We start from the raw sequence: 22,397 nt of genomic DNA, 5'->3' as shown, positions 1-22,397 counted from the left end.
GAGATTTTAATGCAACATTTTGGTTTACTTGAAAAGCCATTCTTTATTTGAAGTACTTTATGTGAGATTAAAGATGACTTAGGATTTGGTTTCTTTGACAGCTACACGATTATATCACGACGCTACTAATGTGTGACACAATTTACATTGTTGCTTTTGCGGTGTATCTGTTTTATATCTGCACAGTTTTTCTGAATTCTTCTGGAAAGTAAAACATGTTTTAGTAGTAACTTTTGTGGTATAGCTACAATGAGACATCCTTTTTCGTAGCACAACAATACATTACAGTATAGTACTTTCTTGGTCACGGTAAGGTACGTAATAACTACGATATCTATTCGCATAGCATTACACTTTTGTTTATTACGAGGTAAGTACATTTACTTCTACAGAACTTTGCTTACGGACGACGATAATTACTACACTTGACACATGTTTTACCCTTAAGTAATGACAGAGATTATCTTGCAACAAGATGCACAGTTTAGCGCTACGGTACACGAATATAGTGATTAATTTTGTACTTAAAACATTTATTTTTAAAGATCTTTGAATCACAAAGATACGAAGGTTTTCCGTGATACATTTCATTCGATTGCTGTAATCTGTAACACCTGAGGGTATAACTACATTAATCCTCAGGGGGTACACGCCTACTTTGTGTGCTAAGCGTGTAGCGAGCGCTAGGAGCCCTAGCTAATATGGTATTTGGTTATACAACTTTACACATCGGTACCATAGTTCTCGAACACAGAATTACACAGCTATCTGATCATTTAACTGAGAGAGACAAACTTTCTTTTTTGCTACGTCAGTGACACATGTTTACACAATTACACAGTTGGATAGCTTCACACTTATGAAATTGTATTTTGTCTGTACTTTGTGAACTGTTCATATTTTTTCGGAACCATTGTGATACTATGAGTGCTTTGAATGATGTATTTGGTATGGGATCATGATTTTTAAAGTACGTTTGAGGTAGATGACACTATTGAAATGAACAGAGAATTTTTTTTAGGTTTTACAATTATTGGAGGAAGCTACGACGATTTTGAGATTTGGCTGAGGTTTTATGATGTTATTATTACGATGACAATGTGTATTATGCTGTTGAGGTATGTTTATGATCAATAAGCTGATGCTATATGAGAAATTTGATTATGCCACGTATTCATTATGATGAAATATTGAAGAAGTGTCGACGAATATGTATATTTGTAATAAAGTAAGGAATAATGAGTAGTGGTTAGGGACTCTGATTTGTGAAAAAGGATGTTGGAAACCAAGAATCGTACTTTAAGAGTTATGACTTGTGTGTCCATGGGTGAATGTATCACAACACTGCTATTCATAGATTTCGTTTCTATGCATTTCTACTGTAATTTTTCGATCTGTAATTTATTTTGTATGAACTGTCACTGTAACGCAAATTGCTGTCGTAAATATTTCGGTAAGAAAGCTAATTGACCTTGACGTAATGTGTTGTGGGCGGGCACATGCCAGGAGAAAAAGCAATTAGGTGGAGAAAAAAGAGGCCATTAACCTCACTATTCCTTTGTAGAAAGCATAGCAAATATGACATGCTATTACTTGGAAACATATGATTACAGTTTTGAGCTCATACTTTCTGATATTTACTGAAATGCCTAATGAAATGATGAGAATTATTTAATGTCTATACACCTGATTACGACTACTGTCTTTCTAGTTGAGAGATTTTTTTACTGCGTTATGAAATGCCATATGGCTAGTGAATGATGTTTCATACTTTGCTTTGTATATATATTTGGCTATTTTGTTTAATGTCTAGTTTCTAGCCGCACTGCTGCATTCATTAAAATAAAATTTAATAGATGTACTAATGTAAATATTTTCTGTCTACAGATCCATTAAACAATAATTTTATGATCTACTTTCTTTAAAAAAAAAAGGGGGAACACAAATAGACATTTCCCTTGACAGGAATTGCATAAATAATTTTTTAACGATTTGGTAACTTGTCTGCTAGAGTAAGTTATCATGGTGCATCACTCTAGTGTTAAGATGTGACATAGGTATTAGACATGGCCATCTTTACTGTAATATTTTTTCTGCTTGAGCTTTGTCATGTTTAGATACAAGTTATTGCATTTGCTGCTGCTGTTTGCCAGGCATAGTGCTACCGAATTTCACTTTGTATTACTCTGTTAAGCCAGTTTTACTACTGATTTATTTCTCTTGTTTGCTGCACAGTGTCTTATATTAGTTGTAATATTGCAATTGCTTTGCTAATTTGGATATACTGCTGCTTGCTTTGCCAATTTGCATATTTTTGTCATAGCTGTTTGTCTTAATTTGTTAAGTGCTGCTGCATTGCCTCGTCCCTTGGTATATATATCTGAGCTCAGTAGATTTAAGTTAGCTTAAGAGAGGGTAGACTATATAAGAAACTAACTATGAAGAATAGGGAAAGAATGCATTGAATGAAAAAGATTTGGGCAAAAATGAGTATTGTACAATGAGAAATATTTATTTTGAAAGAGGATATGAACAAAACTGTAGGGTGTAGGGACAATAGGGTTAGATAGGATTTCTGTTTTTCTTTCTGAAATAAGAGGAAAGATCTATGGAATGAAGTTTTGGGTTGGATTGCAGTACCAAATGTTACACTGAAAACGATCCCTGTCTTTTCCTTTTGTGTTATTCTGCTAGGTGTTTGTGTACCTTTGTGTATTTGTGTTCTTCCTGTCTTTATATGTTTATCTGATAAGAGATATGTTTTAGAATTTTTCTAATACTATGTTATTTACTTTGTAAAGATGTTTAGACATTATTAATTCTGTTCTGTTTCAATGCTCATATGTGAAATTAATGTTTCGAAAACGGTTCTCATTATTTTATTTATTTACTTATGTTATAATTCCTGCAACACTGATGTATATGTTTACTTCTATTCTTTTGTAAAGCATGTACTACTATAAATGTTATCTGTATTGTTATGTTCTTTAATGATGTATTTTGTATCTTTGTAATTGTATTCTTATGTTGTAAATTTATAATTGTAGAGGCACCAGTTCTTCAAATTAAGTTTCATTTCACTGCACACGTTTTTGTTGGTCATAGTACACGCAGAATACGCGAGAAAAAAAAGGGGACTGTTAGCATTTGCACATGTGTTGATAATTCAGCAAGGGACTGGTTAATAGCATTGCTGGTTCTAAGGTCAATTCCAAAAACTTTGTGAGTGCACAAGTGGTGGTTTATGGACTTGCTATATTGTCCACGTAGCGTTGCGCAGTTGGAGGTGAGCCGCCAGCAGTGGTGGATGTGGGGAGAGAGATGGCAGAATTTTAAGAGCGGACGATCTGGACGTGTGTCGGCCAGAAAGAGTAAATTTGTGATACTGGATATCATGAACTGATATATATATTATGACTTTTGAACACTATTAAGTTAAATACATTGTTCTCTATCAAAATCTTTCATTTGCTAACTATGCCTATCAGTAGTTAGTGCCTTCAGTAGTTAGAATCTTTTATTTAGCTGGCAGTATTGGCACTCGCTGAATTGCAGTAGTTCGAGTAACGAAGATTTTTGTGAGGTAAGTGATTCATGAAAGTTATAGGTTATTGTTATTCAGGGCCATTCTTTTGTTGGGATTGTTGAAAGTCAGATTGCGATGCTTTAAAAATATTGTGCGTCAGTTTAGTGTTGATCAGAATAAGTCCAGAGAGAAATGTCTGAGTACGTTCAGTTCTGCTGAGCTGTTTAAAACTACAATAACGTAAGGGGTTTATCAGCACAGTAATTCATAAATTTTTCTAAGGGGACATATCACCGGTAGTGATAAAGTAATAAAGGATGAAATACAGCTGAAGCGGTCATTAATACTCAAGATGAGTACTCATAGCTGTGGTTGACCCCCAACTAAAAGGTTTTGTCGGTCTAAGCTGTCTTTATTCATAATCAACTGTTGCAATATTAGTCTTCAGTGACAATGAAGCAAAATATTTGTGAAATAACCAACAAAATATCTGGCACGCCGACTAGTTTTCCATGTGTCTTGTCAGTAATTGGTTCGTTCTTATCTTCCAATATGTTTTCGCAATTGTCATCATCATCATCATCATCATTATTATCATTACCACTAATCTCTAACTATCAGCCTCTTTCTATATTTTTTTCTTCTCTAATGATTTTCTCTTGCGTCAGTCAGAATCTGTATATGAGTAATCATTTTCCAACCTGGATTCATCACTATTTTCCAGAAACCAGTCTGAAAGTAACTTCTCAAAATTGGCATCAATACATCATACTCTACTATTCCTTAACATATTGTAGATTTACGAGCATGCTCTGAACATTATTAATCATGGCTTCTTCTAAAACATACAACAAACTCGCTAAACAAAAGGAATAATAGAAAAAATAAGTAACATGTAATACTAAGCATCTGTTTTAACACACCGTGCGCTTTCATACTTATTATGAAACATCCGATAGGACAGACCTGACGTTTTACGAAATTAATGTGTACCTGACAATGAGAAGCCACAGATTGAACTGTAATGCTTTTGCTTCGTCCTGTGGAGGGGATAGAAGCAAACACAACAGTATTGCCACAGGACACATTTAAAAAACCGTAAAGGTCTCTCAGACCGATTTCTCGATTTAGAGGTTAACGCTGCGGTTCTCCCAAAGCTACCTGCAACGTTCGTTCGCTGCAGCAGAGGACTCCAGGATTCATTTAGCTCGAGTTCTTCTTCTTTCTTGCTATCATTTTTGTCATGTCTCCGAATTTCTGTGGCTTCCGTGTAGAAGCAGGTAAGATGGTTGGGGATGTTGCTTGTTCCATCGTCCTCTGCTGGTTTTATTGTGAACTAACTCAGTCAGTATCCGTACAGCAGGACGTGCACATAGAGCACCTGGCGTGGATGATGTGTGTTTGAGAACAAAATAGCAAGTGAGTCTGGTGTCAAATTTCAAAGAAAGTTCTTCTCCATAGCAGGATATTCCGTGTCGACGAATTTTATTGCTTGGTTGGTCTCACACATCGCATGCTCCACCGTGGCCAGTTTCTCCACCGTCTCAACCTGCAATGCCGTTTGCGTTCGGTAATTCTGGTACTGATGGATCGTCCAGCCATTCACACACACACACTTACCCGCACGTGCACAGTATGCACCATATTGCCGACATTACCAGTGGGTCCTGTTTGTGCCGCGCGGTTAGAGGCGCCATATCACTAATTGCGCGGCCCCTCTCGCCGGAGGTTCGAGTCCTCCCCCGGGCATGGGTGTGTGTGTTGTTCTTAGCATAAGTTAAATCAAGTAGTGTGTAAGTCTGGCGACTGATGACTTCATTAGTTTTGTCCTTTAGGAATTCACACGCATTTCAACATTTTGGTCCTCTTTGTCCTTTTACCAGTCTGAGGGGGTTCTTTTTGTCCTTTGCCTATCGGAGACATACTTTGATCCTCTTGATAGGTTTTTAAATTCTGTAGATTTTTTTGCCGTGTATGCACGGTATACGGCCAGTTCTGTCTGTCTCCCTGGGGATGTACACTCCTGGAAATTGAAATAAGAACACCGTGAATTCATTGTCCCAGGAAGGGGAAACTTCATTGACACATTCCTGGGGTCAGATACATCACATGATCACACTGACAGAACCACAGGCACATAGACACAGGCAACAGAGCATGCACAATGTCGGCACTAGTACAGTGTATATCCACCTTTCGCAGCAATGCAGGCTGCTATTCTCCCATGGAGACGATCGTAGATGCTGGATGTAGTCCTGTGGAACGGCTTGCCATGCCATTTCCACCTGGCGCCTCAGTTGGACCAGCGTTCGTGCTGGACGTGCAGACCGCGTGAGACGACGCTTCATCTAGTCCCAAACATGCTCAATGGGGGACAGATCCGGAGATCTTGCTGGCCAGGGTAGTTGACTTACACCTTCTAGAGCACGTTGGGTGGCACGGGATACATGCGGACGTGCATTGTCCTGTTGGAACAGCAAGTTCCCTTGCCTGTGTAGGAATGGTAGAACGATGGGTTCGATGACGGTTTGGATGTACCGTGCACTATTCAGTGTCCCCTCGACGATCACCAGTGGTGTACGGCCAGTGTAGGAGATCGCTCCCCACACCATGATGCCGGGTGTTGGCCCTGTGTGCCTCGGTCGTATGCAGTCCTGATTGTGGCGCTCACCTGCACGGCGCCAAACACGCATACGACCATCATTGGCACCAAGGCAGAAGCGACTCTCATCGCTGAAGACGACACGTCTCCATTCGTCCCTCCATTCACGCCTGTCGCGACACCACTAGAGGCGGGCTGCACGATGTTGGGGCGTGAGCGGAAGACGGCCTAACGGTGTGCGGGACCGTAGCCCAGCTTCATGGAGACGGTTGCGAATGGTCCTCGCCGATACCCCAGGAGCAACAGTGTCCCTAATTTGCTGGGAAGTGGCGGTGCGGTCCCCTACGGCACTGCGTAGGATCCTACGGTCTTGGCGTGCATCCGTGCGTCGCTGCGGTCCGGTCCCAGGTCGACGGGCACGTGCACCTTCCGCCGACCACTGGCGACAACATCGATGTACTGTGGAGACCTCACGCCCCACGTGTTGAGCAATTCGGCGGTATGTCCACCCGGCCTCCCGCATGCCCACTATACGCCCTCGCTCAAAGTCCGTCAACTGCACATACGGTTCACGTCCACGCTGTCGCGGCATGCTACCAGTGTTAAAGACTGCGATGGAGCTCCGTATGCCACGGCAAACTGGCTGACACCGACGGCGGCGGTGCACAAATGCTGCGCAGCTAGCGCCATTCGACGGCCAACACCGCGGTTCCTGGTGTGTCCGCTGTGCCGTGCGTGTGATCATTGCTTGTACAGCCCTCTCGCAGTGTCCGGAGCAAGTATGGTGGGTCTGACACACCGGTGTCAATGTGTTCTTTTTTCCATTTCCAGGAGTGTATCACGGAAATCCCGTACCTGACATTTCCTCAACCGGCGTGTCACCTCGCCGTGCGTTTGGTTTTGTCACACTTCTTGTGACAGAGTACGCATTGCTCCTCAGAACGCGTTCCCGATGTTTCCTCTCAGGACGGAAGTGCTGCGGCTCACATATTCGTCTTGCTTGCGTTATGATAGTATTAATCATTTCCCTTCACTGGATCGTCAGAATGATCCGTCCCTAAAGACTGGAAAGTTGCTCAAGTCACACCAATACCCAAAAAAGGGAAGTAGGAGTAATCCGCTGAATTACAGGCCTATATCACTAACGTCGATTTGCAGTAGGGTCTTAGAACATATACTGTATTCGAACATTATGAAGTACCTCGAAGAAAACGATTTATTGACGTATAGTCAGCACGGATTCAGAAAATATCGTTCTTGCGAAACACAGCTAGCTCCTTATACTCATGAAGTAATGAGTGCCATCGACAGGGGATGTCAAATTCATTCCATATTTTTAGATTTCCAGAAGGCTTTCGACACCGTTCCTCACAAGCGTCTTCTAACCAATCTGTGTGCTTACGGAGTATCGCCTCAGTTGTGCGACTGGATTCGTGATTTCCTGTCAGAAAGGTCACAGCTCGCAGTAATAGACGGAAAGTCATCAAGTAAAACAGAAGTAATATCCGGCGTTCCCCAAGGAGGTGTTATAGGCCCTCTATTGTTCGTGATCTATATTAACGACATAGGAAACAATCTGAGTAGCGCTCTTAGATTGTTTGCAGATGATGCTGTCATTTACCGTCTTGTAAAGCCATCAGATGATCAAAACGACTTGCAAAATTATTTAGATAAGATATCTGTATGGTGCGAAAAGTGGAAATTGACCCTGAATAAAGAAAAGTGTGAAGTTATTCACACGAGTACTAAAAGAAATCCACTAAATTTCGGTTACGCGATAAGTCACACAAATCTGAGGGCTGTAAATTCAACTAAATACTTAGGGATTACAATTACAAATAACCTAAATTGGAACGATCACATAGATAATATTTTGGGTAGAGCAAACCAAAGACTGTGATTCATTGGCAGAACACTTAGAAGGTGCAACAGGTCTACTAAAGGGACTGCTTACACCACGCTTGTATGCCCTATTCTGGACTATTGCTGTGGGGTGTGAGATCCGCATCAGATGCAACTGACGGTTGACATCTAAAAAGTACAAAGAAGGGCAGCTCGTTTTGTATTACGGCGAATTAGGGTAGATAGTGCCACAGACATGATACGTGAGTTGGAGTGGCAATCCTTAAAACAAAGGCGTTTTTCGTTGCGACAGAATCTTCTCATTAAATTAAAAAAAAAAAAAGAAAGTTCAAATGTGTGTGAAATCTTATGGGACTTGACTGCTAAGGTCATCAGTCCCTAAGCTTACACACTACTTAACCTAAATTATCCTAAAGACAAACACACACACCCATGCCCGAGGGAGGACTCGAACCTCCGCCAGGACCAGCCGCACAGTCCATGACTGCAGCGCCTGAGACCGCTCGGCTAATCCCGCGCGGCATGAAATTTCAATCACCAGTTTTCTCCTCCGTTTGCGAAAATATTGTGTTGTCACCCACCTACGTAGGGAGAAATGACCATCACGATAATATAGAGAAATCAGGGCTTGCATGCCGGCCGGTGTGGCCGTGCGGTTCTAGGCGCTTCAGTCTGGAACCGCGTGACCGCTACGGTCGCAGGTTCGAATCCTGCCTCGGGCATGGATGTGTGTGATGTCCTTAGGTTAGTTAGGTTTAAGCAGTTCTAAGTTCTAGGGGACTGATGAGCACAGATGTTAAGTCCCATAGTGCTCAGAGCCATTGAAACAATTTCAGGGCTTGCACAGAAAAATTTAAGTGCTCGTTTTTCCCGCTTGCCGCTCGAGAGTGGAACGGTAGAGAGACAGCATGAAGGTGGTTGATTGAACCCTCTGCCAGGCACTTTACTGTGAATAGCAGAGTAATCACGTAAATGTAGAAGTAGACGTAGATGTTGATGGCTTGCGCACATATCAGTCCGTATGAGTCAGTTTTCAATATATGGCGTGGCCAGTGTTCTTACCATTCTTCGTAACCAGCACATGTAGAAAGGGTAGCTCCTGGTACTTTCCTATTGCTGTAGTAAATTTCTAGATTAATGCATCTGGTATTTAATAAACACAGCTTCAGAATATATTTGAATTCTATTTTGTAAGAAACTGTGCTTTATTCCTGCCATCCCAACTCCATCCACCAACCAGTATCCCTCCCCACCCCCTCCATCCCAGGTCATAGTTTCTCATATACATGTATAGCTTCGATTCATTAGTTTCTTACCTTAAACTGATAATGTGGTCTCTTTGATCATTTATGGAAGTTACTGTCATTATCGTGGAAGTACAGTTATAAAACCAACAGAAGCGTAATGGTCTAAGAATGTGACTTATTTCTGTGTAGGACAAAGAAATGGCGTGAGGCGACCACGTCCAAAGCTTCGACGCTCATCAACGGACCGGGCTTCGATCCCCAGCGGGTTTCCGTCTTCTACTTCTTCGGCCACAACGAGAGTCCGGACAATGGCAGTGCTGTTCCCGTTATCAACGGTAAGGGGTGCAGCCAGTCAGTTCACAGTCTCATTCTTAACAAGCGACCGAAGCCATGCACCATACCATGGGTGTACAGGCTTGTTAGCACTATGGGCCGCAAAACCCTCACTGTGACTAGGTAAGGGTCGCAGAAAAAAAAAAATAGTTCTCGTTGAATGAGATTTTCACTCTGCAGCGGAGTGTGCTCCGATATTAAACTTCCTGGGAGATTAAAACTGTGCGCCGGACCGAGACTCGAAATCGGGACCGTTGCTTTTCGCGGGCAAGTGCTCAACCAACTGAGCTACCCAAGCACGACTCAGTATCCGTCCTCACAGCTTCAATTCTGCCAGTAACTCGCTCCTACCTTCCAAACTTCACAGAAGCTCTTCTGCGAACCTTGCAGTACTATCACTCCTGGAAGAAAGGATAACAGCCTTGCCCGTGAAAGGCAAAGGTCCCGAGTTCGAGTCTCGGTCCGGCACACAGTTTTAATCTGCCAGGAAGTTTCATACCGGCTCACACTCCGCCGCAGAGTGAAAATCTCATTCTGGAAACATCCCCCAGGCTGTGGCTAAGCCATGTCTCCGCAAAATCCTTTCTTTCAGGAGTGCTAGTTCTACAAGGTTCGCAGAAGAGCTTCTGTCAAGTTTGGAAGGTAGGAGACGAGGTATTGGCAGAATTGAAGCTGTGAGGACGGGTCGTGAGTCGTGCTTGGGTAGCACAGTCGGTAGAGCACTTGCCCACGAAAAGCAAAGGTCCCGAGTTCGAGTCTCGGTCCGACACAGAGTTTTAATATGCCAGGAAGTTTCGTTTCATAAGTCTCTCTGTTTGCTTCACTAACATTCGTCTTTTTTTTTTTTTTTTTAATCTTATACCTTTCTTACATTATTATTGATCGATGATCGTGAGATAAATGCTCAAACGTTTACAGAAATAACATAAAATTGTTGCTTACTATTGTCAGAAAAAGATCAACGGTCTAATTAGTTGCTTGATGATGCTCACTGATGCAAAATACAGGAGCCCCTGACGCTTCCCTGTAGGCCAACGTGCAGCTCTTGTTGCCAAGACTACGTTGTTGCAAAAGATCAAAATAATGTATCGTGAAACAAGTTATTATTCCGAACTGTGATTTCCCTGCCCGAATTCGAGCTAGGCTGCGCATCTGGTTGCTGTGACTGACGGGCATTCGTTGCTCGCCATGTGTGCAGGTTAAACAGTAAAATGTTGTTCTTGCTGAACGTCTCAATGTGGTGTTACATTTTACCTGACTTACTGGTTTGGCCTTATGTAATGTGGAGATGATTGCCGTCATTCTGCTACAGAGAGATTTTTTTTTTTTTTCACAGTAAGATTGGCCTCTAGTGATGTGGAGGTCAGTTGATCTCAGGACGTTGCGGAGAAAATTATTCTCGCACCACGTCAGCCAATGTGTTGTTGGCCTGTGAAAAAGAAATAAATTCTACAAGGGCACGCCTTCCCATTTCCTGGGGGGAGGGCAGGTAGGGAAGATGGGGCAGAATGAAAGATGAAGAGCAAAAATTAGAAGAACGAATGGTGAGGGGCGGGCCGACATCAGATCGTTTACATGTCGCATGCGACACGTGGGCCATGGACTGTGCGACCTAGCACAACAATGCATTCAAGTTGGCCAACTGCCGCCACACAGGGAGGAGCAGTGCAGTGCAGGCACCTTAACCTGTCCTTCGTTCTTCTGTGAAGCAGAAACACGCACGGAGGTAAAAATCCCTTGAATGTTTCTTTTTTTATTTATGTTGATGATGATGACGAGGTCCCATACTCCTAGGAGCGTAGGGGACGATGCGGGAGACCCGCACCGCTGTACTAGGCAAGATACTAGTGGAGGTGGTTTGCCATTGCCTTACTCCGACCGTAATGGGGATGAATGATGATGAAGATGAGACAAAAACACCCAGCCATCTCGAGGTAGGAAAAGTCCCTGACCCCGCCGGGAATCGAACCCGGGACCCCGTGCGCGGGAAGCGAGGACGCTACCGCAAGACCACGAGCTGCGGACTTAAGGGATGAAAACCCCTGAAGTCAAGATCGCTAGATTGTTAGCCGAAACCGAGCATCAATCCAAACAAAGAAGATTTCATGTGCGATCTTACCTTCGTGGATCTCCTGGTTGACTTGATTGCTTGAATGTAGCTCGTGATCGAAACCTAAAGCTTTTTATGGACTGACACGATATTAAAGATTGTATCTGTGACAACTGTGTACACTTATGACAAAGAAATGAAACAGTGCTCAGCAGAGTGAAGTACAACGCAGAACGCAGCAAGCAAGAATGGCTACCTCACACGGTACTGTCAGGTAGCTACCACTGGATGCAACCACGACCAGTTTAACGCCTAAGTGGCACAAGCCGCCGCCAAGGACGTCAGGTTGAGAGGGGCCTAAGGTGCTACAACTGTAAGATTTCTGTACAGGCTGTATCACAATCAGCTGTGTGCACTTGGGGTACCAAAACGAGAGAGGCGACCAAATGCAAGGTTTGTGTATAATGCGTATCACAGTTAGTATCGGAATCTGACCACGTGTGAAACTGTATGCAGGAAAAAGGAGGGACAGGCAAATGTTACATTACACTTATCGTTTTCCATGAACCCCTTGGAGAGGAGTCTCTGGGATGTGGAAAGAGTCAAATATCATGGATATTGTTCAATTCTAATGCAGACAGAGTTATGAGCTGTAATCCTTGTGAAGATATTCATCGCTGGAGTAGAAAGAGTTGGCCAACAGAATGTTCTTTAATTCACTCTGAAATCGATCTTTATCACTTACAAGACCTTTGATATGCTCTGGTAAGTTATTGAATATATGAGTACCCATCTATTTGACTCCTTTTTGTACTAATGTTAAGGTTTAAATGGTTCAAATGGCTCTGAACACTATGGGACTTAACTTCTGAGGTCACAAGTCCCCTAGAACTTAGAACTACTTAAACCTAACTAACCTAAAGACATCACACACAACCATGGCCGAGGCAGGATTCGAACCTGCAACCGTAGCGCTCTCGCGGTTCCAGACTGTAGCACCTAGAACCACTCGGCCACCCCGGCCGGCTAATGTTAAGCTTTCATAGTCCTTATACATATTGTTTTTGGTTCTGGTATTATAATCTAATTATAGTGACTCGTTTCTTAATTTTGAAAATGTTCTCTTTGTAAGAGGAGTTTCCCCAAAAGATGATTCCATAACGTATTAGTGAATAGAAATAGGCTGAATAAACTAACTTCTTCATTTTTAAATCACCTATTTCCGCTATATGCGTACTGTAAATGTAGCTGAACTAACGCATTTCAGTAAATCTGGAGTGTGAGTTTTCCAACTTAGGTTGTGGTCAATTTGTAGCCTTAAAAATTTGACACTGTCTACAGCTTTAATTTCATTGTTTGAATACATTATACTTATAGCGTCAGATATTCTTTGTGTTATGTCACTTGAGTGGAAAAATGTTCTCAAAGAGTTTCTGGCTGCAAGCACAAACAAATTACAGTCAGCCGCAGCCTTCTCACTTTACAGATTCTGGACTAGGAAGTTGATCGGCCAACTTACAGTTAAGACATGATGACACCTGATCAACCAGTGAAGGCACCCCTTGCTGTATTGAGAGACACCACAGTCCCCCTCCCCCAGTGCTTTTGGACTATATGTGCTCTAATATAGCATACATTAACTGGGTGTCTGTAGCCGTTCCTTCCCCATTCTTGTATGTCTAAAACTGCAAGTGAAACAAGACACTTTCTGATATACCACTGGTAATGATGAACAGTGGTTTACAATGTCACTGAACATGCAACATGAATAACCAAAAAATAAGTCGGTGCTTGACAACAAGGAATAACATAAACAATGTTTCCTCCAATAATAAGTTCTCCCAGAATCTAGTTTTGATCACTGAAACAGAAAATACGATACTTCAGTGACAATGTTCTTAAAAAGAATGATGCAATGTTTCTTCGGACATGCATACACGTCATGCAGGAACGACGATATATGGAAGTTTGGGTTTGGTCCCGAGTCGCACATGGATAGCCAAAGCGGTGAAGGCGGCTGATTTCATAAGCGAGAAATCCAAGTTCGAGTTCCAGTCCAGCTCAAATCGACTGTCGTCGGTCATTTATACTGCTCGTGGTTGTTCGTATTCGCAACTGGGACTATAAAATAGGAAATGTCTCACACCCTACATAAATGCCAAGTCCCACAAGTGAGTACTCAGTAGTATGCAGTGGATGAGGAGGTTGAAGGGCACAGGCAAGCAGTGTCCGGCGGGGCTACGATGATCAGGTGAGCGGCAGCTGCACAGTGGCTTGTGGAGTGTGTGGAGCTGGACCTACGAGCCTGTAATCGGCGGCAGGCGGCGACCGCTTGCGGCAATGGCGAAACGACTTGGGAGCATAATGCAGGCACAGTCCTTTGAGGCTGATTGCTGGGCTCCTCATGGAGATGGCTTATGTCCAGGATTGGAGCTTGGAGAGAGCACAGCGGAACTCAGCGACAAGAACTGTCAGCTATGCCTTGGGCGGCTGATTATATCCACCTCTGCCTCGTGATGACTGGGTGTTGTGTGCTGTCCTTAGGTTAGTTAGGTTTAAGTAGTTCTACGTTCTAGGGGACTGATGACCATAGATGTTTAGTCCCATAGTGCTCAGAGCCATTTGAACCATTATATCCACACCCAGTGGTTCAAATGGTTCAAATGGCTCTGAGCACTATGGGACTTAACATCTATGGTCATTAGTCCCCTAGAACTTAGAACTACTTAAACCTAACTAACCTAAGGACATCACACACATCCATGCCCGAGGCAGGATTCGAACCTGCGACCGTAGCAGTCGCGCGGCTCCGGACTGAGCGCCTAGAACCGCTAGACCACCGCGGCCGGCTACCCAGTGGAAGAATGCAAAATTATTTTCCAGGTGGCACATGTCCGGTGCAGGAAAATAGTTTCTTGATCGTGGCACGCCAGGAGTGATGCTAGTACAAAGACCACTGCAGCAGAAATAGAATCAGAGTTCCATATCTGAAGGAAGTTCGAGTCAGTGCTACCCTCAGGAAGAAGCCGATCATGGCTACAGTGTATGGGGGACAGCATGAGGCATGGCGGGATGAGGGCAACTGTCAGATGGTGGATGGGGTGTCACGTTGCTGGGAATGAGACCTCGAGGACAACAATGCCCCCAGGGCGTCAGGTGTAGGCAACCAATGGGAGTATGGCATGATCCATGGCAGACACTGGTGAAGGTGACACGAGATGGTCCAGTGAGGTAGGCAGCTGGGGGCCAACTGTCATTAAGAGCTTTGAGAGGGTGGCCGTGGGTGCATCCCAAGCCTGCCTAGAATGGAATGGAATGGAAAGAGGAATGTGCTGTGATGTGGTGCTCATCACCAAAGAACTGGGAGAGAGTTCGGGAATGGCAGCAGTGATCAATGAGAAGGTGGAGGAACGCAGAGAACTGTAAGGGAGCTCAGGAAACATATAGACGGATCGATAGCTGACAGCGTGCGTGTGCACCATGGAAGAAGAAAGGGCACATGAGAAAGCGCATGTGCAGTTGTTTGCATCGGGGCACAGCAGTGCATTTTGGAGTGCATTGTCGTGCGTGAGAGAGTATTTGCAGCTATTGGTGCATGTTGAGGGAAACAATGATAAACGGTGGTGCACTTTCGTGTGTATTAGAGCGGGCTGGTGCACGTTGGGGAGCTGGAGAAAAGCGAAGAAGAGGAAAACCACAGCGCAGTGCAGGAAAATAGCAAAGAGAGCTGTGGAGGATGGGAACAAGCGACGTAATAATGGAGGTTGCAGGAGGCTGGGGGTGGCTAGGCTGGGGTTGTGAGGGCCGACAGAACCAGTGGCGGAACAGCTTGTGGCGCTGGAACCAGTGTCAGAAGGGTCGGTGGTGCAGAAGCCCTTGGGGCAGGAGCCAGTAGCGCATGGGTCAGTGGCACAGGAGCTGGTAGTGCGACTGAACGAGGGCCTGGCAGCGTCGGAAGCGGAGAAAGAGGCGTTTCCACAGGTGCCTGACACGACACCTGCGGGTAGGAAAAGGAGGGGAGTCGGCAGTCTGCCTGCGCAGCATCTGCAGTAGCACTTGCTGTGAGGCCCGCAGTTGTTCCCAGCCTTGCCATGGTGGTCACACAGATGGGAAGAGGGTCTATGAAAGATATGTCACACACATAAGAATGTTCCTCATTGCCACTTTTATAATCATGACTGCAAGGGGAACAGCACACTAATTGAAATGCCACTGGTAGTGATGAACAATGCTTTTTTATGTCGCTGAACAAGGAACTCGAATGATCAGAAAATAAGAGCCATAATTGGTGGCAAGAAAATAAGTCACTTCTTGACCACGAGGAATAAGATAAACACTGTACCTACCAATAAGAAGTTCATTCAGAATCTACACTACTGGCCATTAAAATTGCTACACCACGAAGATGACGTGCTACAGACGCGAAATTTAACAGACAGGAAGAAGTTGCTGTGATATGCAAATGATTAGCTTTTCAGAGCATTCGCACGACGTGCTCGTATGAGAAAAGTTTCCAACCGATTTCTCATAACCAAACAGCATTTGACCGGCGTTCCCTGGTGAAACGCTGTTGTGATGCCTCGTGTAAGGAGGAGAAACGCGTACCATCACGTTTCCGACTTTGATAAAGGTCGGATTGTAGCCTATCGCGATTGCGGTTTATCGTATCGCGACATTGCTGCTCGCGTTGGTCGAGATCCAATGACTGTTAGCAGAATATGGAATCGGTAGGTTCAGGAGGGTAATACGGAATGGTGTGCTGGATCCCAACGGCCTCGTATCACTAGCAGTCGAGTTGACAGGCATCTTATCCGCATGGCTGTAACGGATGGTGCAGCCACGTCTCAATTCCTGAGTCAACAGATGGGGGCGTTTGCAAGACAACAACCATCTGCACGAACAGTTCGACGACGTTTGCAGCAGCATGGACTATCAGCTCGGAGACCGTGGCTGAGATTACCCTTGACGCTGCATCACAGACAGGAGCGCCTGCGATGGTGTACTCAACGACGAACCTGGGTGCACGAATGGCAAAACGTCATTTTTTCGGATGAATCCAGGTTCTGTTTACAGCATCATGATGGTCGCATCCGTGTTTGGCGACATCGCGGTGAACGCACATTGGAAGCGTGTATGCGTCATCGCCATACTGGCGTATCACCCGGTGTGATGGTATGGTGTGCCATTGGTTACACGTCTCGGTCACCTCTTGTTCGCACTGACAGCACTTTGAACAGTGGACGTTACATTTCAGATGTGTTACGACCCGTGGCCCCGTGGCTCTACCCTTCATTCGATCCCTGCGAAACCCTACATTTCAGCAGCATAATGCACGACCGCATGTTGCAGGTCCTCTACGGGCCTTTCTGGATACAGAAAATGTTCGACAGCTGCCGTGGCCAGCACATTCTCCAGATCTCTCACCAATTGAAAACGTCTGGTCAATGGTGGCCGAGCAACTGGCTTGTCACAATACGCCAGTCACTACTCTTTATGAACTGTGGTATCGTGTTGAAGCTGCATGGGCAGCTGTACATGTATACGCCATCCAAGCCTTGTTTGACTCAATGCGCAGGCGTATCAAGGCCGTTATTACGGCAGAGGTGGTTGTTCTGGGTACAGATTTCTCAGGATCTATGCACCCAAATTGCGTGAAAATGTAATCACATGTCAGTTCTAGTATAATATAGTTGCCCAATGAATACCCGTTTATCATCTGCATTTCTTCTTGGTGTAGCAATTTTAATGGCCAGTAGTGTATCTCATTGACCTCGTTCCTCTCGACGAAGTAAAAATATGCGGTGGCCCATTGTGTGTTTCACGCTTAGGAACGCTCCGCAACTTGAAATTCCATGTTCTGACGTCACAAAACACGATCGGCTGGAAACGCACGTCCACTTTTGCATCCCGTGTGAGGGCTAGTTTAGCGTCCCAGGGCCTCTGCTGTCAGCTCAGTTGTGACCTGCGAGACCCGGGCCGGTCTCCACGTCGCAGGCTCTCCCGTCCCGTAGGCTACATGTCGCGGGGCGACCACAACGTGTGGCTGGTGGACTGGCGGCCGCTGTCGGGGGCGCGCTACCGCTGCTCCGTGCTCGGCGTCCCTGGCGCGGCCCGCCACGTGGCTGCAGCCATCCACAGCCTCGGCCTCCCCGAGCGGCAGATCCACCTCGTCGGCCACAGCATGGGCGCGCAGCTGGCCGCCACTGTCGGCAAGCTGTTCCAGGGACGCCTGCACAGGATCACAGGTGAGTCGGCTCCAGTGTTCGATTTGTGCTTTTACCAGTGGGGGGGATGTCTTAGGGCGTTAGTACAGGGCTATTACAAATGATTGAAGCGATTTCATAAATTCACTGTAGCTCCATTCATTGACATATGGTCACGACACACTACAGATACGTAGAAAAACTCATTAAGTTTTTTTCGGCTGAAGCCGCACTTCAGGTTTTTTGCTGCCAGAGCGCTCGAGAGCGCCGTGAGACAAAATGACGACAGGAGCCGAGAAAGCGTATGTCGTGCTTGAAATGCACTCACATCAGTCAGTCATAACAGTGCAACGACACTTCACGACGAAATTCAACAAAGATCCACCAACTGCTAACTCCATTCGGCGATGGTATGCGCAGTTTAAAGCTTCTGGATGCCTCTGTAAGGGGAAATCAACGGGTCGGCCTGCAGTGAGCGAAGAAACGGTTGAACGCGTGCGTGCAAGTTTCACGCGTAGCCCGCGGAAGTCGACGAATAAAGCAAGCAGGGAGCTAAACGTACCACAGCCGACGGTTTGAAATCTTACGGAAAAAGCTAAAGCAGAAGCCTTACCGTTTACAATTGCTACAAGCCCTGACACCCGATGACAAAGTCAAACGCTTTGAATTTTCGGCGCGGTTGCAACAGCTCATGGAAGAGAATGCGTTCAGTGCGAAACTTGTTTTCAGTGATGAAGTAACATTTTTTCTTAATGGTGAAGTGAACAGACACAATGTGCGAATCTGGGCGGTAGAGAATTCTCACGCATTCGTGCAGCAAATTCGCAATTCACCAAAAGTTAACGTTTTTTGTGCAATATCGCGGCTTAAAGTTTACGGCCCCTTTTTCTTCTGCGAAAAAAACGTTACAGGACACGTGTATCTGGACATGCTGGAAAATTGGCTCATGCCACAACTGGAGACCGACAGCGCCGACTTCATCTTTCAACAGGATGGTGCTCCACCGCACTTCCATCGTGATGTTCGGCATTTCTTAAACAGGAGATTGGAAAACCGATGGATCGGTCGTGGTGGAGATCATGATCTGCAATTCATGTCATGGCCTCCACGCTCTCCCGACTTAAACCCATGCGATTTCTTTCTGTGGGGTTATGTGAAAGATTCAGTGTTTAAACCTCCTCTACCAAGAAACGTGCCAGAACTGCGAGCTCGCATCAACGATGCTTTCGAACTCATTGATGGGGACATGCTGCGCCGAGTGTGGGAGGAACTTGATTATCGGCTTGATGTCTGCCGAATCACTAAAGGGGCAAATATCGAACATTTGTGAATGCCTAAAAAAACTTTTTGAGTTTTTGTATGTGTGTGCAAAGCATTGTGAAAATATCTCAAATAATAAAGTTATTGTAGAGCTGTGAAATCGCTTCAATCATTTGTAATAACCCTGTATAATTATATATGTTACTAGCTTGGACCGTTGTGTTACCCATGGTTAAACAGTTACTTATAAATAGATGTTAATGCCGAATCTCACTATTCACGCGTAAGCACTATCAGAAAAGCAATCCCTTGCTAGATCTTTAAAAGTACATTATAGGTAAAGCTTATTTACAAAATCATCTACATACAGATATAAGAGGGGAATTCAAAAAGTAAAGGCACATTTGTGAAAAGCTGTACTTATTCTGATGATAGAAAACTGAAACATGCGTTATTTTTCTACATAACCTCCCTGGACTTCAATGCAGTTTTCCCGACGTTTTACGAGTTTTTTTACTTCATCAAAAAATACGTTTATTGGTTGCATCTGCAACCAATTTTGCACCGCAGCAATGACGTCTTCATCACTTTCAAACCTTCTTCCCTGTAGGGCTTCCGTTAAGGGTCCAAACATGTGAAAATCGCTTGGAGCCAGGTCTGGACTGTATGGTGGATGTTCCAGCACCTCGAATCTCAACTCCTTTGTTGCATCGGCTGTCCGTTTGGCAGAATGTGGGCGAATGTTATCTTGCTGCAGGATGACACCTCTTCGCAGTTTTCCATGACTTTTGTATCTGATTGCAGGTTTTAGTTTCGTACGCAACACATCACATCCACCATACAATACAGACCTGGCTCTAAAGCCTCGTTTACACTGGGGCGACGTCTTGCAACATGGTGGCATGCTACGGAAATGCGGCGTGCGTCGTCTTGTCGTTTAGTTCTAAATGTTTTGAAATGCTTACCTACTACATAACACTTTTTCAAAATTAATAAGCATACATATTAATAGTATGACTGGATTAAAAACTTTCAGTGTTCGGCTCCACAAATTTAAATTTTATGTGAAGTTTTAATCCAGTGTGTGGAAATAAACATCCCAGGTTGGGATGCATAAACTAAAACCAGAGGAGGCGATGGTCTGATGCAGAGGGGGAAATCCCCCCCCCCCAATCCCCCCCTGCAAATCGCACACTGGTCAGCTCGCTGTGCAACAGATAACGCTCCAGTCCTGTTCTCCAACGTCTGGTGGCCTGGTCAGACTCTAAAGCAGGCCTTGCCCAACTGCGCTCCGGGAGCACGAGCGCTCTGGCCGCGCTCCTGCCAGTGCATTGGCGAGGGCGGCTGAGAGGTGAGGAGGAACAGCGCGATGAAGGCTGTAGCCGGACCTCACCAGAGCTGGACGGTCGCCTTGTCAGGCGCCAAGCACTTTGCCGATAGTACTACTTGTGTTAAACTAGATTTACGTTCTGCATTGGCAGCGCTATGGCATGTACGAACGTGGCTAAAGCCGAAAAACTTGAGAAGCCACTTGTAATGACACATTACGACGCAGAGAGATACAATACTTTAAATTCTGCGCCAAAGATTAAACTGAGAGGAATGTAGAAAGTAATCTCTGGAATGTCCATATTTGATTCACTCTTGTTTCGTACTCGAAGAAGGAACTAAACTTTCGCTTGTTAGCTTGTATTAGAGTTGGGCAACAGGATTAAAAAAAAATGGCTCTGAGCACTATGGGACTTAACATCTGTGGTCATCAGTCCCCTAGAACTTAGAACTACTTAAACCTGACTAACCTAAGGACATCACACACATCCATGCTCGAGGCAGGATTCGAACCTGCGACCGTAGCAGTCTCGTGGTTCCGGACTGCGCGCCTAGAACCGCTAGACCACCGCGGCCGGCGGCAACACGATTCTTTTTCCCAATTCGATTCCTACGATTCAATCTCACATTGCGAATCGATACCTACGATTCGTTCACGATTCTTTCACGATTCATTCTAGTCTGCGATGGCACGATTCTTACGGAATGCAAAATGTTCTACATCTTACTCACAGATGGCAGGACAGGTCTAAAATTGTCAATGGGGTTGGAATCGAACTGATAAGATAGTTTATTTATGAGTAAACATGCATATGACGTTACAAGTGTGATTCTCGATTTATACGTGTAATGCCTTAATTGTTGAAAGGTCACGTTTGATTTAATTGCATCTATTGTTTTATTTCAGTACACCTAACTACAGACGTCTGTTTTATAATAACAAAATCTAGCAGTGAGGCAGGCGTGGTTTGGCTCATATCATTCTAAGTTTTTCTGTGCTAAGATGCCTTTCCAAGTCCACATCACCCTTGTAATTCATAACGTAGCTGAAAGCCCTCCCACACAGCAAATTTAGCTTAACTTTCATTTCTTCTAAATACAAAGCATAGGTATTTAGCTTTTAATTTGTCTGAGAACTTGCCGCTGTGACTACTATTTATGTGAGAAGATGACATACTTCTAAACAATAGGATTCAGTCGTATACGTCGACATTACTTCACTTAAATTTAATATGAATCTGAACAGAATAACATTCGAAAACTCGAACTGGAAATTATTAATTAAAAAGCTTTTGTTTAAAGACGGTATTACACGGCGATCCGCCTAGAAAGGTATTGGTTAGAGTGCCTACATTCTCTCTGTATAGGCTCTGTAATATTTGTCTAGTGCGACAGCCATTTAGTGGCGGGACTGGTGGAACTAACAGAATTAGCAAATTAGCAGTGAAGTAATGTCGCTGTATACGATTGTATACTACACTTTAGAAGTATGTCGTCTTCTCACATAAATAGTAGTGGCAGAAACAAGTTCTCAGACAAATTAAAAGCAAAATACCTATGCTTTGTATTTCGACGAAACAAAAGTTTAGCTAATTTTGCAGTGTGTGAGGGCTGACAGTTGCTTTAAAGTGAAATATAAGGTGCTGTGGAATTGGAAAGAGCACAGAAAAACGTAGGATGATACGAATCCGCGCATGTGCACTATATAGGGATAGTAAATGGGAAGTGCCTTTACGCTCGTTCGCGTCAGCCACCGTCAAATGTCAGCTTGGTTTTCACGAGTAATATTACGGCCCACGAACTTCGTTTGTTCGTTCCGAGCTTCCTTTGTTCACACGCATCCTCCACTTGACTGCCATCTGGCGGTCGTAATCATTCGGCACGACTCGGCATGATTCGGGAAGTTGCCTTCGAAGCATAGCGTACTAAGAATCGATGAATCGTTGGAACTTGGAATCGTCACAACTCGGAAACACACAATTGT

The 22,397-nt window shown here is 44.5% G+C and overlaps 1 protein-coding gene across 2 annotated transcripts in view; it reads left to right on the top strand.

The window, feature by feature from the left end:
• LOC124608031 (pancreatic triacylglycerol lipase-like) overlaps positions 1–22,397 on the top strand; it is a 93,909-nt gene that overhangs the window by 14,954 nt on the left and 56,558 nt on the right. For both annotated transcript variants that reach the window (XM_047140084.1, XM_047139994.1), the window contains exons 3-4: positions 9,428–9,573; positions 17,633–17,866. In XM_047140084.1, coding sequence (XP_046996040.1) covers positions 9,428–9,573; positions 17,633–17,866 — 380 coding nt within the window. The remainder of the gene's footprint in view (positions 1–9,427; positions 9,574–17,632; positions 17,867–22,397) is intronic.

This window comes from Schistocerca americana, chromosome 1, assembly GCF_021461395.2.
Source record: "Schistocerca americana isolate TAMUIC-IGC-003095 chromosome 1, iqSchAmer2.1, whole genome shotgun sequence".
In the NCBI taxonomy this organism is placed as follows: Eukaryota; Metazoa; Arthropoda; class Insecta; order Orthoptera; family Acrididae; genus Schistocerca; species Schistocerca americana.
The sequence above is the reverse complement of the archived record's forward strand: the minus strand, read 5'-3'. Positions and strand labels throughout refer to the sequence as shown.